The following is a 15,150-nucleotide window of genomic DNA, read 5'->3' as shown; positions in this document are numbered from 1 at the left end:
AAGAAGCTCCTTTTTTATTTTTTAATCTTTTATTTTTTTATTTTTTCTCCTTCCATATTTGTTCTTGGGTCATCCTTGATTTCTGGATAACTAGTGTCATTTTGCTTCTACTTGTCTTACTCTACACTTGTCACCTTTCCAATCATTCAAGGATCTGTGAACGAGACAACTGTCAGAAATCTAGACAGTGAGGAGCAGGTGAGCCACTGCCATGGCTTCAGGAATCCTGATGAACATACAAGAGGAAGTGACCTGCCCCATTTGCCTGGAGCTTCTGACGGAACCCCTGAGCCTTGACTGCGGCCACACCTTCTGTCAAGCCTGTATCACCGCAAACAACAAGGAATCCATAGTTGGCCAAGAGGGGCACAAAAGCTGCCCTGTATGCAGAGTTAGTTTTGTGCCTGGGAACCTGCGGCCTAACAGGCATGTGGCCAATATAGTGCAGAGGCTCCGAGAGGTTAAGGTGAGCCCAGAGGTGGAACAAGAGAGAAATCTCTGTGCTCACCATGGAGAGAAGCTCCACCTCTTCTGTGAGCAGGATGGGAAGGTCATTTGTTGGCTTTGCGAGCGATCTCAGGAGCACCGAGGTCACAACACATTCCTCATGGAGGAGATTGCACCACAGTACCAGGTAAGAGACCAGAATGGAGGAAAAAACAGAGCAGGAAATGGTACTTGAAGGAAATCTCTAGTTTGCATTGGACTTTAATTACCTGGCTACCAGGGACTTGAGGCCTGTGATTTCTTTTCTTCGCATGCCTACCTTCTGACATGTGAAGAAAATTTCTGTGCATTCCACCCAAGTATAAGCAAACAAATGGACTTTAAGGCAGAAGTAGATATTCATGTGCCTTGTGCTAGTGTGTGGACATCTGGGGCCAAGAGAAGCTCTCATTACCCTTGTAAACATGATAGGTAACTAGGACATTGGGTGGGTTGAGGTGTAATTTTTCTTTCTTACAGAATCTAGTTTCTTTCAGAACAAAGAGAACCAGTCTTCTGAGTCTCAAAGGACACATTCAACATCAAGGTTTTCTTCCAAGTCACAGATTCTAGTCACTTTCACATTTTTTGTAAAGTCTATTCTCTTTGAAAATCAGCCTTATTTATCCACTGTAGTGATGCTGAGAAAGCCCATATCTTGACAATGGTGTGATTCTTTTCTCACAGAAAATGCTCCAATCATGTCTGCAGAGGCTGAAGGGGAAAAAACAGGAAGCTGAGGAGTTGGAAATTAAAGTCAGAGAAGAGATGTCTACTTGGAAGGTATGAGGAGATGCTTCGTGAGGAAGTTAGACAGGTATCTATGCAGGACCTTGGGCTGGTCACAAGGAGCTGCCTTTTTCTTTGTACCATGACAGTTCAGTCATTTGGCTCATCCTTTTCTTCAGCCTTCCCGTAATCAGTGTGGTATTAAAAAGTGACCATATCAGAAATAAACACAAATACTGGAGGGGAGTGTCTATAGAGAGGGTCTCTCTGATGAGGATGGCTAGGGAAGTTTATATTCCATTTTTATCCCTTAACTTCTCAGGGAGATATCTGACAATGGCTCCTGGTTCTGTCCTCAGTGTTCAACTTTTGGGGAGAGGGTGGTGGGAGGGGGTCAGGAGTAATGGAGGGAGGCATGAGCATCCTGGACAGATGTGTGAAAGCTGCCCACACCCAGAGATCCCATTTGGCTCTGAGTTGTCCTCAACAGTGCAGACTTGGGACCATTATTTTGAAATATGGTGTAGAGGGAAAAAATATAAACAAAGTCAGCTACCCCAGGTATTGCTTTCCTCTTTCTATTTCACTTCCTTGTGGGCTTCCCTGATAGTTCAATTGGTGAAGAATCCGCCTGCAATGCAAGAGACCCCAGTTCAGTTCCTGGGTTGGGAAGGTCCCCTGGAGAAGGGATAAGCTACGCACTCCAGTATTGCTGGGTTTCCCTTATAGCTCAGCTGGTAAAGAATCCACCTGCAATGCGGGAGACCTGGGTTCAATCCCTAGGTTGGGAAGATCCCCTGGAGAAGGGAAAAGCTATCTAGTCCAATATTCTGGCCTAGAGAATTCCATGGACTATACAGTCCATGGGGTTGCAAAGAGTCAGACATGACTGAGAGACTTTCACTCTTTGTGGGAACTTCCCAAGCAGAATAGTTATTTTTCTGGATCCCAGTCCCAGGCTAATGGTCCAAGTACCTCTCTCTGTCTTTTTCTCATTCCCTAAGACTCAAATAGAAACTGAGATACAAAGTGTCCAGGGAGAGTTTACACAACTAAGACAAATCCTGGACAGTGAGGAGGCGAAGGAACTGAGAAAACTGCAGGATGAGTTGGGAGTTATTCTCAAAGTGCTGGCAGAATCTGAGAATGATCTGGACCAAGAGAAGCTGTTGGTGAACAACCTCATCTCAGATGTGGAGCGCCATTTGCAGGGATCAACAATGGAGCTGCTGCAGGTAAGACTGGAAAGGAACCCAGCATCTGAGGCAGGAGAGAAATATGTTCCTGTGATCCCTCTGATGCCCTCGCGGAGGTTGCTTTGACCCTGCAATATACCTTCTCTGCATCTATATCAGAGGTTGTAAGAATACCTGAATTATTCAATGTAGGAATAACAAGGGAAGTTCTATTTTTATTGTCATCAAGATCATTGCAAACACTTCTTTGTCGAGAGAAGATTATTGTGTTCAGTGATTTTCCGTAAGGCCTTGTTTTCTGTGGCCCAGTGCTGAACATTTATCAAGTACCTTTTCATGATTCAGATTATCACAGACAAATTCACTTCAGATTCCAAGACGTATTTTTTTCCTCAATGTGTTGGGATTCTCTACCTTTTTCTGTTTTTTAAGACAGTTTGTGAAGAACTGTTATTTATCTTTAAATACTCAATATAATTTACCAGCATCGCCATTTCACTCTGGGTTTTTCTTATTGGAAAAGTTTAAAATATACGTATTTTTTCTTTCTTTTTTGCTTGTATGAAGATTATTTAGATTTTTGCAACATGTTAGTCCTTTATTGTATATTTTTGTAGGAAGTTGTCTATCCTAAGTTGCCTGGTGTGTAAACATAAAGTTAGTTATAACAATTGCTTATTGTACCTTAAATGTCTATAGTACTCAGAGCAAAGTCCCTTTTTGTATTCCAGATTTTGCTCTTTCATTTTTTCCCTACTCCTTTTAGTTACTTTAGTCAATTATATTATTTTCTTCATAAGCATTGTTTCATTGATTTTGTGTATTTTGTAAATTTTCTGACGCATTTATTTCTGCTCTCACCTTTATTGTTTTCTTTGTGTGTTTGTACCCTTTTCGTGTGCATGTGTGAATGTGTAATGTGTGCGTGTGTGCACTGTTTTTTAATAACTTTTCTTTCCTAGTAGATCACTGATTTCAGAGCATCTTAATAAGAAAAGCAGCAGTGTCTTAGTTTTTTTCCATTCATTTTGATTTAGTGTTTGTTTTTATTCACGTAAACTTATTTTCCTATTTCCTATGCAATTTCTTTTTGTTAAAACGTAGATATTTGAAGATGTGTTGTTAATTAGTAATACTTGGTAAGTGTTGAATTTTACTTCTGTAGATTTTAAATTTAATTCAATTGTAATCAGAGAATATATATTTTATTCCTTTAAGCTTTTCAATTCACTGATAATTGTTTATGGCCTCAGATATCGTATGTCAGGAAAAATGTACATATGAAAAGATTGTATATTCTCCATTCATTGGGTGAAATGGTCTATAGATGTCAGGTCAAGGTGGTAGACTGTATTGTCCATGTCTTCTATAATTGGTTGGCTTCCATATAAACTGTTCTCTCCTTATTGAGAGTGAGTTGAAATCTGCAACAGCTATTGTTCAGTTCTGCATTTTTCCTTTTAAATTTGCTTGGTGAGTTTTCAAGCTCTATTGTTAGGTGTATGCACATGTATAATTGGTTTATCTTTTTGATGTACTAAACCTCTTATCATTATAAAATTATCCTCTCATTCGTTCATAATTTTTATTGTTTTAAAGTCAATTTTTTTCTAATAATAATATAAAAACTTGAAATCATTAGAGCTTGCATGATCCCTAGTTTTTCTCTTTTTACTTTTGCCTATTTGTATCTTTGCATCTAAAATACATCCCTTACAAGTGACAATCACTAATTCTTCCTTGTTATCCCATCCAACAATCTCTAACTTTTTAATTGGTATATTAAGATGATAGCTTTAATACAAATCCTGATATAGCTGTATTTAAACTTCACTACTTGTTTTCTGTTTGGCTACTGTAGTTTTCATTCTTCTCTTTCTTCCTAACTAGCTTCTTTTGTGTTAAACAAATATTCCTGGTATAAAATTTGAAGCTTTCCTATTTTCTAACTGTACTAAAAAAAAAAAATCCCCCCTGTGGTTGCTCTAGTGCTTATACAGTGTTTCCTATCCTACCATGATCTACTTCACACTAAAACTAACTTATTTTCAGTAAATACAGAACCTTCCTGTAACATTGCTTCACTTCTTTCCAGCAACAACACAATGATGATTTTACTATGGAAACCTGATTCTATGTAAACTAATCACTGCAGGCTTCTGAACTTTTGGTTACACTGGAAGGGAAAGTTCTCTTCTGGAGTTTATATCAGGAGATTCATCTTCTCTTTAAACTGAGAATAAAGTCAGTAGAGGTAGAACGAATAGAATTGGCGAAAGACACAAGCCAGCTTCTGATGACAAGGTTTGAGCTTAAGAATTAGACTTTGAATGAATTTGCAATTGACCCCCACCACCATCATTTATTTTCTCTCTACTTATTCTAATTTTACTTAATTTTTGTGATACACACACAAGAGCTTTAACACAGAGAATTTTTATCAAAAACCACTGGTTGCTCTTGTTTTTGTTGACATGAAGGAAATAAAGCTTCATGAAAAAGAGATCAGATAAAATGATGCATATCTATTCTAACTAATAACCTAATAATATATGTGACGATTAAGAAGATTACATGGCTAAAAACTGTTAAGCCATGGACTAAGCAGACAAAGTATAGACGACAGTACATATAAATGCTCAAATTTTTGGACGGTGACTGAATGCATACAGTAACATTATAAAAATGGGGTACAAGAGAGGAGTCAATCTGGTTGATGAATAGTAAGTTACATATTAGACATCCTAAGTTACTGATTCCTGTGGCTTATGTTTAACCAAATATATTAACAAGCATTTAAGAGACAAAGCTGAGTAAAACTAAGGCATTAGAAATCAACTGTACTTGTATGTATGCTGGATTTAAGAGAGTGTGAGATCACTTATAGTGTATCAAATGAGATGAAAGAGATGAAAAAACCACCTACAATCATACATTTGTTTGCTTGTACTCTCAACAAGTGCAGTATACGTAGCTTGAAGAATATTAGGATTATGAATTCATCTTTGATTCTCCAAAGCCTGGTTTAATGCTTGGCAAATAATAATACATCACTGTGCACTTTTGTTGAATAAATGGAAGAACTGTGTGTTATTCAGATCATCTCATGGGTCACCAAACTTACAAGCTTTTTGTTTTTCCCATAAATATGTCTCATCTCCAGATACTGGAAGTCTCCCTCATGCTTCTACAAGGGTCAAAGCCTTTTACCTTTTGGGAAATCTGACAACATCGCATGTGTCTTCTGGAATGACTGGCTTCACTCTTGTCTCTACTTTTTGGCTCTCACATTGAGACCATTTTTATTCCCACAATCGATGGCTGATGGGGATGTGAATAAGCTTGGGAAGTGGGGAGACTTATTACTTTTTGACTCATGTTTTCTCTTTTCTCACTAGGATGTGAATGTTATCATGAAAAGGTATGTGTGGGAAACCAGAGATAGTTCATTTATGCTGCGAAAATAAAATAAATCCCTTACAGTTATCTGATAGCCAATTAGGATAAAACAATGCTCAAGGCAGAAAAATGGACGATAGTCTTATTTTAAATTTCTGTTCATACATCAGAGTTAGATTGTTTTATAAACATTGATAATGGACTGGATTCTATATTAAAGAATATTGATTGTGGGAAGTTGCAGAGTTTGGGTCAGTACCAGTATTAAGAACAAGGCATTACAGTATCAGATCCCCACAACTTCATAAATTTAATTCACACTGTGTGTCAATATGCAACTCAGGTTCCCATATTTAATAGGTGCTTGACTTGTCATGTGAAGGTTGAGTCTTCTTTTCCGGCCAAACCCCTAGAATTTGAGACAACTCCTTTATATTTTAATTTCTGCTCCCAGAAGAGACAAAGTCCTTGTATGTTTTTCGGCTTAGGTTTCCAAAAACAGATTTGAATGTCAAGGGATGTTTTGGCCCTGGAGCAAACTATTGATCAATCTTGGTCACATACTTTAGAATCCAGAACAGAAAGGTAACATCATTGTGTCTGATGCTACATGGCAGCATCAAGATCTTTGCAAACACATGAAAGTCAGACTACTTTGTTTATTATTCACAATGTCTTTTTCTCCAAGGGTTTGTAATTATTCCTAGTGATTATGAAATCTCAGGGTATTCTGAGAGCCTCTCTATTGGACAGCAGTCTTTGAAGATCTTGGGGCTCTAGAGAGTGTTCTCCTACCTGGTATGTCTCAAATACCCAGGAGCCAGATTCGGCAACCTCACTTTCTGACTCCTTCCTGGAAACACATATCTGTGCAGGGAATGTTCCACAAATTATTGTTTTTAGATACCAACATTTTGTTTTGTTAAATCCATTGCTTGATATTATTTCATATGATCCCTAGGAGGTGGAGTGTGGTGGGTTAATGATTTCATTATAGAAGGAAGAAAACTCCCCTTCTGACATTTTAAGACCATCCAAGTCACACAGAGGGTAGCTGGGAAGGTAGACATGAACACGTTCTTTCTTGCTCCAAGATCAGGCATCCACTCTCTTCTTTCCCAAGGCATCCAGGAAAGACAATTCAGGCCCATCAACAGGGTGAACATATAGCAAGCCAGTGGTTTAGAGGGAAAAAAAATCACATTTGTGAGCACCAACTTTGTCTTCCCTAGGAGTAAAACCGTGGCTCTGAAAGAGCCAAAAACTTTCCCCAAGGAACAGAGGAGAGTGTTTCGAGCTCCTGATCTGAGAGAGATACTGCGTGTGTTTAATGGTGAGGAATGCTACCCAAGTGGGTGTAGGAGGGCTTCTTTGATGGAGGGAAAATGGGTAGGAGGCTCCAATTTCTATGTGTGGATAGAGACAGCAAAGCCCAGACACTATGTGCTAGTGACGTGGTCATATTTATGGGCGATGACCGGGGGCTTGGTTCATCCTGTCGTTCACTATTTCACTACCTCATCATAGCCATTCCCCTCAACTGGAAGAAAATAGATTTCAGGGCTGATTCTATTGCTTATATTTATTTTTTTATTGCTTATATTTAATATTGTGGATTTTTTTATCATTTCAGAGCTGACAGATATGCAACGCTACTGGGGTAAGGAGACATCACCATATAATCAAGACACCCTGTTCTCATCATCTTTTATAGTTTTTCATTTTCTAGTAGGTCTCATGTTTTAAGCCATGTTTTCCCTCCTAACACACACAAACATATTACTTTTCCAGTCAGTTCATTCTAAAGATCCCTTTCAAAATGTCACAAGGAAACTACATCATTACCCTAACCCAAGCCTATATTTTTCAACAGTTCAGGTGACCCTGAATTCTCCCAAGAATGCAAATGTCATTTCTCCGGATCAGAGACAAGTGAGATATGCATCCAGTTACCAATGCTATAATGCATATTCAGAGGATAATTATGAAGATTTTGGTGTCCTGGGCTCCCCAGTTATCACATCAGGGAGACATTACTGGGAGGTAGACGTGTCAAAGAAACGTGCCTGGATCCTGGGGATATGTGATGAAAACTGTAAAAATATCATGAAGTTACCATTAGAACTTGGAAATTATGGAAATAGAAATTGTCAAAATGTTTACTCATTACATAAACCTAAAAAAGGAAATTGTGGAAATGGTAAAAATGTTTATTCAAGATATCAACCTAAAAATGGCTATTGGGTCATAGGGTTAAAACAGGATTCTGTGTATAATGCCTTCTTAGGTATTGGGATTTTAACCCTCTCCCTGGGTGTTTCTCCCCATCGTGTTGGGGTTTTCCTAGACTATGAGGCTCGCACTGTCTTATTTCTCAATGTCACCAACTATGGGTTTCCCATTTATAAATTTTCTTTTTGTTCCTTTCCTCAGAAAGTAGTTCCATATTTCAATCCTATGAACTGTCATGCCCCCATGACTGTGTGCTCACCAAGCTGTTGAGTCTTCTTACACTCACACCCACTCCTCTATAGTGCCTCTTACTGTAGGTGCATCTGACACACCTGTGCTTATCCGCAACATACTTACGGGTTTGCCTTGCTGCCTCTCTTTTTTTTCCATTTGAACATCCTTCATTCATTAGGAGGGTGAACAATTTCCCTTGTGTCTTATTTTCCCCAATATCATGAATGTGTTAGAAAATCTTAATTTTCCATACTCCATGCTAAAATGATGGATGCCCCATAAAGAGCAGTATGATGTAATACCTTTGCCAAATTTTACAATCTCATTTACTCTGCCACTGACTGAGAAAATGAAAGAAAGCTTTTCAAAAACGTTTGTATATTCGACCTAATATAGGAGTCCTTCACTAAAGAGTGAGTGCTGAGCTCTGTCTCAGTTTATCCATGATGCCCATTATCATTAAGAAATTGTGGGAAGAATATCATAAATGACATGTACTGACAATCATAGTTTTGTGTTCAGAGGGTCTAAGATCAAGCCCTGTCTCTACACATTCGAAGTGTAACCTTGAATAGCATATTTAAGTGATGTTTATTTTCTTAAAATAATCTTATTATAAAATTGTACCATACACAAGATCATTGTGAAAAAATAAATGCAACTAAGTGTAAAGCATATAACTGTCTCAATAATAAATATTTATCTATTAATTACTAAACAATAATACCTATACCAGTGTTTCATTAAACAAATTTGTTCCTTTAGGAATACTATGGTTCTTTTCACTGAAGTCTCATTTTTCAGATTCTAGATACCTTTGTGCTGCTGTCAAGACTATTCTACCCCTTCCTGCCATGGAGAATTGTGTGACTGTATATTTGTGTGATCAAAGAATTTTATTATAATTCTTATGTTTCTACATAATAGCTCTTATCAAGTAAATGAAATTCTATGGAGTTCAGTTTCTCATTTAAAAAATCACCTGATTTTTATTGTGACAATTAAATATAACATTTGCAATAACTTCTGTAATTTCTAGCCCATACAGGAAGCCCAGTATAAATGTCTATTCCTTTTTGATTCCTCCTCACTATGATTGAAATAAATTATTTTCAGAGCATGTTACTTTATTTTCCACAGTATTTCTTTGTTTTAAGAAACAAAATAAATTGATTGAAGAATTGCAATTTTTTTTTCTCAATCTGCAGTTCAGTTCAGTTCAGTAACTAAGTTGTGTCCGACTCTTTGTGACCAAATAAATCACAGCACGCCAGGCCTCCCTGTCAATCACCAACTCCCGGAGTTCACTCAAAATCACGTCCATCGAGTCAGTGATGCCATCCAGCCATCTCATCCACTGTTGTCCCCTTCTCCTCCTGCCCCAATCCTTCCCAGCACCAGAGCCTTTTCCAATGAGTCAACTCTTTGCATGAGGTGGCCAAAGTACTGGAGTTTCAGCTTTAGCATCATTCCTTCCAAAGAACACCCAGGATTGATCTCCTTTAGAATGGACTGGTTGGATCTCTACGCAGTCCAAGGGACTCTCAAGAGTCTTCTCCAACACCACAGTTCAAAAGCATCTATTCTTTGGCACTCAGCTTTCTTCACAGTCCAACTCTCACATCCATACATGACCAGTGGAAAAACCATAGCCTACAAGACGTACCTTTGTTGGCAAAGCAATGTCTCTGCTTATGAATATGCTATCTAGGTTGGTCATAACTTTCCTTCCAAGGAGTAAGTGTCTTTTGATTTCATGGCTGCAATCACCATCTACAGTAATTTTGGAGCCCAGAAAAATAAAGTCTGACACGGTTTCCACTGTTTCCCCATCTATTTTCCATGAAGTGATGGGACCAGATGCCATGATCTTCGTTTTCTGAATGTTGAGCTTTAAGCCAACTTTTTGACTCTCCACTTTCACTTTCATCAAGAGGCTTTTGAGTTCCTCTTCACTTTCTGCCATAAGGGTGGTGTCATCTGCATATCTGAGGTTCTTGATATTTCTCCCGGCAATCTTGATTCCAGCTTGTGCTTCTTCCAGCCCGGCGTTTCTCATGATGTACTCTGCATAGAAATTAAGTAAGCAGGGTGACAATATACAGCTCAGATCATAAACTCCTTATTGCCAAATTCAGACTTAAATTGAAGAAAGTAGAGAAAACCGCTAGACCATTCCGGTATGACCTAAATCAAATCCCTTATGATTTTACAGTGGAAGTGAGAAATAGATTTAAGGGCCTTGATCTGACAGATAGGGTGCCTGATGAACTATGGAATGAGGTTCGTGACATTGTAGAGGAGACAGGGATCAAGACCATCCCCATGGAAAAGAAATGCAGAAAAAGCAAAATGGCTGTCTGGGGAGGCCTTACAAATAGCTGTGAAAAGAAGAGAAGCAAAAAGCAAAGGAGAAAAGGAAAGATATAAGCATCTGAATGCAGAGTTCCAAAGAATAGCAAGAAGAGATAAGAAAGCCTTCCTCAGCGATCAATGCAAAGAAATAGAGGAAAAGAACAGAATGGGAAAGACGAGAGATCTCTTCAAGAAAATTAGAGATACCAAGGGAATGTTTCATGCAAAGATGGGCTCGATAAAGGACAGAAATGATCTGGACCTAACAGAAGCAGAAGATATTAAGAAGAGGTAGCAAGAATACACAGAAGAACTGTACAAAAAAAATCTTCATGACCTGGATAATCATGATGGTGTGATCACTAATCTAGAGCCAGACATCCTGGAATGTGAAGTCAAGTGGGCCTTAGAAAGCTACACTATGAACAAATCGAGTGGAGGTGATAGCATTCCAGTTGAGCTGTTTCAAGTCCTGAAAGATGATGCTGTAAAAGTGCTGCACTCGATATGCCAGCAAATTTGGAAAACTCAGGAGTGGCCACAGGAATGGAAAAGGTCAGTTTTTATTCCAATCCCAAAGAAAGGCAATGCCAAAGAATGCTGAAACTACCTCACAATAGCACTCATCTCACACACTAGTAAAGTGTTGCTCAAAATTCCCCAAGTCAGGGGCCACAGTACAGTCTAGTCTAAATGCAATAGAAGAGAGCATCTCAGCTCCAATAGGCAGGGAGGCACAGGAAGAATGAATTCTTCCTTCTTTCACATGTTTGTTCTTTCCAGATCCTGAAACAAATTGAATGATGATGCTCACCGACCCTGGAAAAAGCAAACTACTTTACTGAGTCCACAGATCTAATTCTAATCTCATCTGGAAATGACACCCACACACACACATCTAGAAACAGTCTGACACAAATGACCAGCTGGTGTTAAAAAACACAAATTTAATTTTACAGCTTCATTTTATAATATCCTAAGGATTATATGTTAAATAGTATTGGATGTCATTGCTCAACAAATAACCCTCCTACAGTTTACTCTTCCTCAACCTATTTAGTAAAAGTGTCATTTTGCAACATAGCATCCAGCTTCTGAATGTCAGCATCAGTGAACGACCACTCTGTGATCACCTCTCTAACTGACCACCTGAGTGATTTCAGATTTGTTGAGCCATTTCCTCTAACATGACCTAGTAGGACAGACTGGCCAGATTCACTACTTCAGATGGTGAACAGGCCAGTAAAGAGCAAACCAATGCTGCTGCCTCAAGGGAGTCCTCAGTGTGGGTCTTCACTGGGGTAAAGGGGGTACTTTACTCCTGCATCTGACAGCTCTTTAGTAAGCAAACAAGACAAGGTGGGTGTGTGAAATTGCATTGCATAGGAAGCCTAAGTTTTCCGAAGGACCGATTCTTTTGAAGAGACTTGAGAATAACTTCTCAGAGAACAGCTGAGATAGTGAAAGGTTTTTGTTGAATCACGACTCCGGGATTCTTGACCCCCGGAGGAGAAAAATTCAATCTGGGGCCAGAGAGGACCTTGATTGTTCAGAGCTTTTGTGTAATAAAATTTTATTAAAGTATAAAGGAGATACAGAAAGCTTCTGACATAGATATCAGAAGGGGGCAGTAAGAATACCTCGCTGCTAGTCTTCAGCTGGATGTTATATGGTCACCAGCAGTCTGTTAATGGAAGAAAGGAGTATCTTAAAACTCAGGATGGCACCAGGCCCCTCACCCAAAAGATGCCTTTTGGGATAATCTTGGCACCAAATGATTCACCTTGGGCCATAAAATGATTAACTTGAATCTTGAAGAAGGGCAGATCACCATACAAATACTTTCATTTACATAGATCAGAGGAACAATATCTGAGTATAACGTACTGGTTTAGCAAGAAGGTTCTGAGCCAAAAGGTGGAACCGACTTGAAGACAGAGTTTGGGGTAAATGCATAGTACATTAGCATAGCTTAAGATAAACATTTCCATAAGAAAAAGGCATTGGTTAACTTCAGGTGAAACCAGGTGTCACTATAGCAACACAGAATTTTAAGAGATATTTTCTTTTAAATTTGTATAGATAAGGAAAAAATATCCCTAGTTTGTTTCCTCCTGCCACTTAAGAGAGATAAAAATGTCTGACAGTTGCAGGGTATTTCCTCCCTTTGGAGACCCCTGGCCTTCTTGCCTGTTACCCTCTCAATAGGATTAAAAAGCACTCACTGACTCACCAAGCACAGGCACAAAAGCCTCCTTAATTTCCAGGGGCCCTACCTGGCTGCCTCTTTCTGGCCTTATAGTTTCTCTCGTCCTTTCGGGGCCAAACTCCACCCACTAGAATTTAACTTTCAGTTTCCTTCAAGCCCCTGGTGAGGGGAGTGAATCCTGTCCAAGAGAGGCGTTTACTCTTCTCCAAGGAATGACAACTTCTCCATTCATATCTGAGGATAACTGAGTGGTTTGTGGAGGGCAGAATTTGAAAGATACACAAGAAAAAACGGAATCTGCTTAGGTGAGTGTTATTTGTTGTTTGCAAGCTGTTCTAAATGGAGGAAAGGTGCAGCTTGCAGGCTTCCTGATTAGACTGCTGACAGAAGATCAGTCTTGGGGAGAGGAAGTGTTAAGAGAAGGGTGGTTGGAAGAAAAGAAAGGCTTTGTTCCTTGGAGGGACTGTTTATTTCTGTAGGCTGCATCTACCCACAGACATTTTGAATTCTGTAAGTACTGTTGTGTGTTGTGTGTTAGTCAGTCAGTGTGTCCGACTCTCTGTGACCCCATGGACTGTAGCCTTCCAGGCTCTTCTGTCCATGGGATTCTCCAGGCAAGAAGTAGTGTTAAGTACTGTCAGGTAGGTAGAATAGGGAAAAGGAGTCCAAAATGGCGGTGGCTAAAAGACAAGGAAGGGAAAAGCCCGCGAATATAGAACAAAAGAAGGTCCGAGGACCGGAGTGAGGACCCCAGGTGAAACAAACAACACTCCTAGCTGGTCCAATTTACAGAGGACAGGCCCAGGGAGAGAGAAACATGTAAATCGAGTAGCCAAAGCCTGCTAGCTCTCTCTCTCCCGTGCGATGGGGTGGTCTTCTCGTGTCTTTGGATCCACGTGCCCTCAGGCCTCGAAGATGGATTTTCCTGCTATCTTCTAAATAAAATAGAGCTGTAACACTGATTTGTCTAAGAGCTATGACATGGTCCATTTGAGACCTGACAGCTGTAACATGGTCTATCCAAGACCTGAGAGCTGTGACACGCCGAGGGGGCTTTAATGTCCGTCACTCCAAATCTTTGTTGTGACGAGACAAAGAACCGAGGAGCATACACTCGCGTGAGAGTACGAATCGAACATACTGAGAACAGCCAGGATCTTTGGTCTTCAGAGTTAAAACGTCCCCTTCCTCAATAACAGGTCAAAGGCTGACGGGTCTTCCAGTCCTGACATTTTCATTTCTATCAGTGTAGAAATACAGTATTTCTGCATGGCTGTATAGATCATTTCTCATTTCCCTAGGTTTTCCTGTGCTCAGACATCAGATGCTGCGACATCTGGCGGGCTCTTCAGCCTCTCATGAATTCTCTTGTCCAGACACAGGGAAATGCTGCACTTCCTTACATTCCCTAACCTGTTCATGCCTCTCCTTCAGTGGGATGTGCCACCCAGAAGCAGCTCAGCTGAGAGATTGGGGCAAGAAGAGCACTTGGGAAAAACTTCCAGAAGTGCCATCTGGAAGCATCTAATTTCTAGTAACAGTGATATCTACCCTTTTTTTTTTTTTAACCTTTATTTAACTTTACAATCCTGTATTGGTTTTCCCATACATCATCATAAATCCGCCACGGGTGTACACGTGTTCCCAATCCTGAACCCACCTCCCACCTCCCTCCCCATACCATCTCTCTGGGTCATCTAACTTTAAGTTTTAAAGACTTGTTACTTGATTGTTACTAAGGATAGCAAAAGATGTTAGAGAAGTATTCTTATACCGCATCATGAGACTTGTGAGGGAAGATAAGTTAGAGTAACCACGTGTTTATCTACCTTCCTCTTTCTTATAAGGGTACAGCTGTACCCACTCTAGTCGAGGCACAGAAACAGAAGTCAAATCTTTCTTCTCACCATGACCTCTTCTCTGTTGACCAAATCTTATTTGGACATTATCACTCCTGCTACACATTCCTTGTCGCCCTCTCAGCCACAGAAGATGTTAGAAACAGCTTCTGAATTCGCAGTGAACCTGTCATGGTCATTAATACACGATTTTCAAATAGATTTGTTACTTTACTGCTTCAGCTTTTATTTTGCAAGTGTTGTCAGTAGTTTACACTATATAATAGTAGAAAACTGCCTGGCATATAAAACAAAGCACAATTTCACTTTCCAATTTGATTCTCAAAAATGATGGTTTCCCATGCGACATCAGGAATTTGTGGCTCTCTCACATTAAGAGAAACAGCTTTGCTGCAGTCACAGAAGAAAGTTCTGCTTATACATTTCCTGTTTGGACTTTTACATAATTATT

The 15,150-nt window shown here is 39.5% G+C and overlaps 1 protein-coding gene across 1 annotated transcript in view; it reads left to right on the top strand.

The window, feature by feature from the left end:
• Window positions 1–211: 211 nt before the first annotated feature.
• Window positions 212–15,150, top strand: part of LOC128059861 (uncharacterized) — a 29,147-nt gene continuing 14,208 nt past the window's right edge. Inside the window, 7 exon segments of the mRNA XM_052652136.1 lie at window positions 212–634; window positions 1,174–1,269; window positions 2,220–2,450; window positions 5,810–5,832; window positions 7,043–7,152; window positions 7,453–7,470; window positions 7,684–8,307. Coding sequence (XP_052508096.1) covers window positions 212–634; window positions 1,174–1,269; window positions 2,220–2,450; window positions 5,810–5,832; window positions 7,043–7,152; window positions 7,453–7,470; window positions 7,684–8,307 — 1,525 coding nt within the window.

Source organism: Budorcas taxicolor, chromosome 15 (assembly GCF_023091745.1).
Source record: "Budorcas taxicolor isolate Tak-1 chromosome 15, Takin1.1, whole genome shotgun sequence".
NCBI classification, from domain to species: domain Eukaryota; kingdom Metazoa; phylum Chordata; class Mammalia; order Artiodactyla; family Bovidae; genus Budorcas; species Budorcas taxicolor.
Note: the sequence above shows the minus strand (reverse complement) of the source record. Positions and strands in the feature narration are given on the sequence as shown.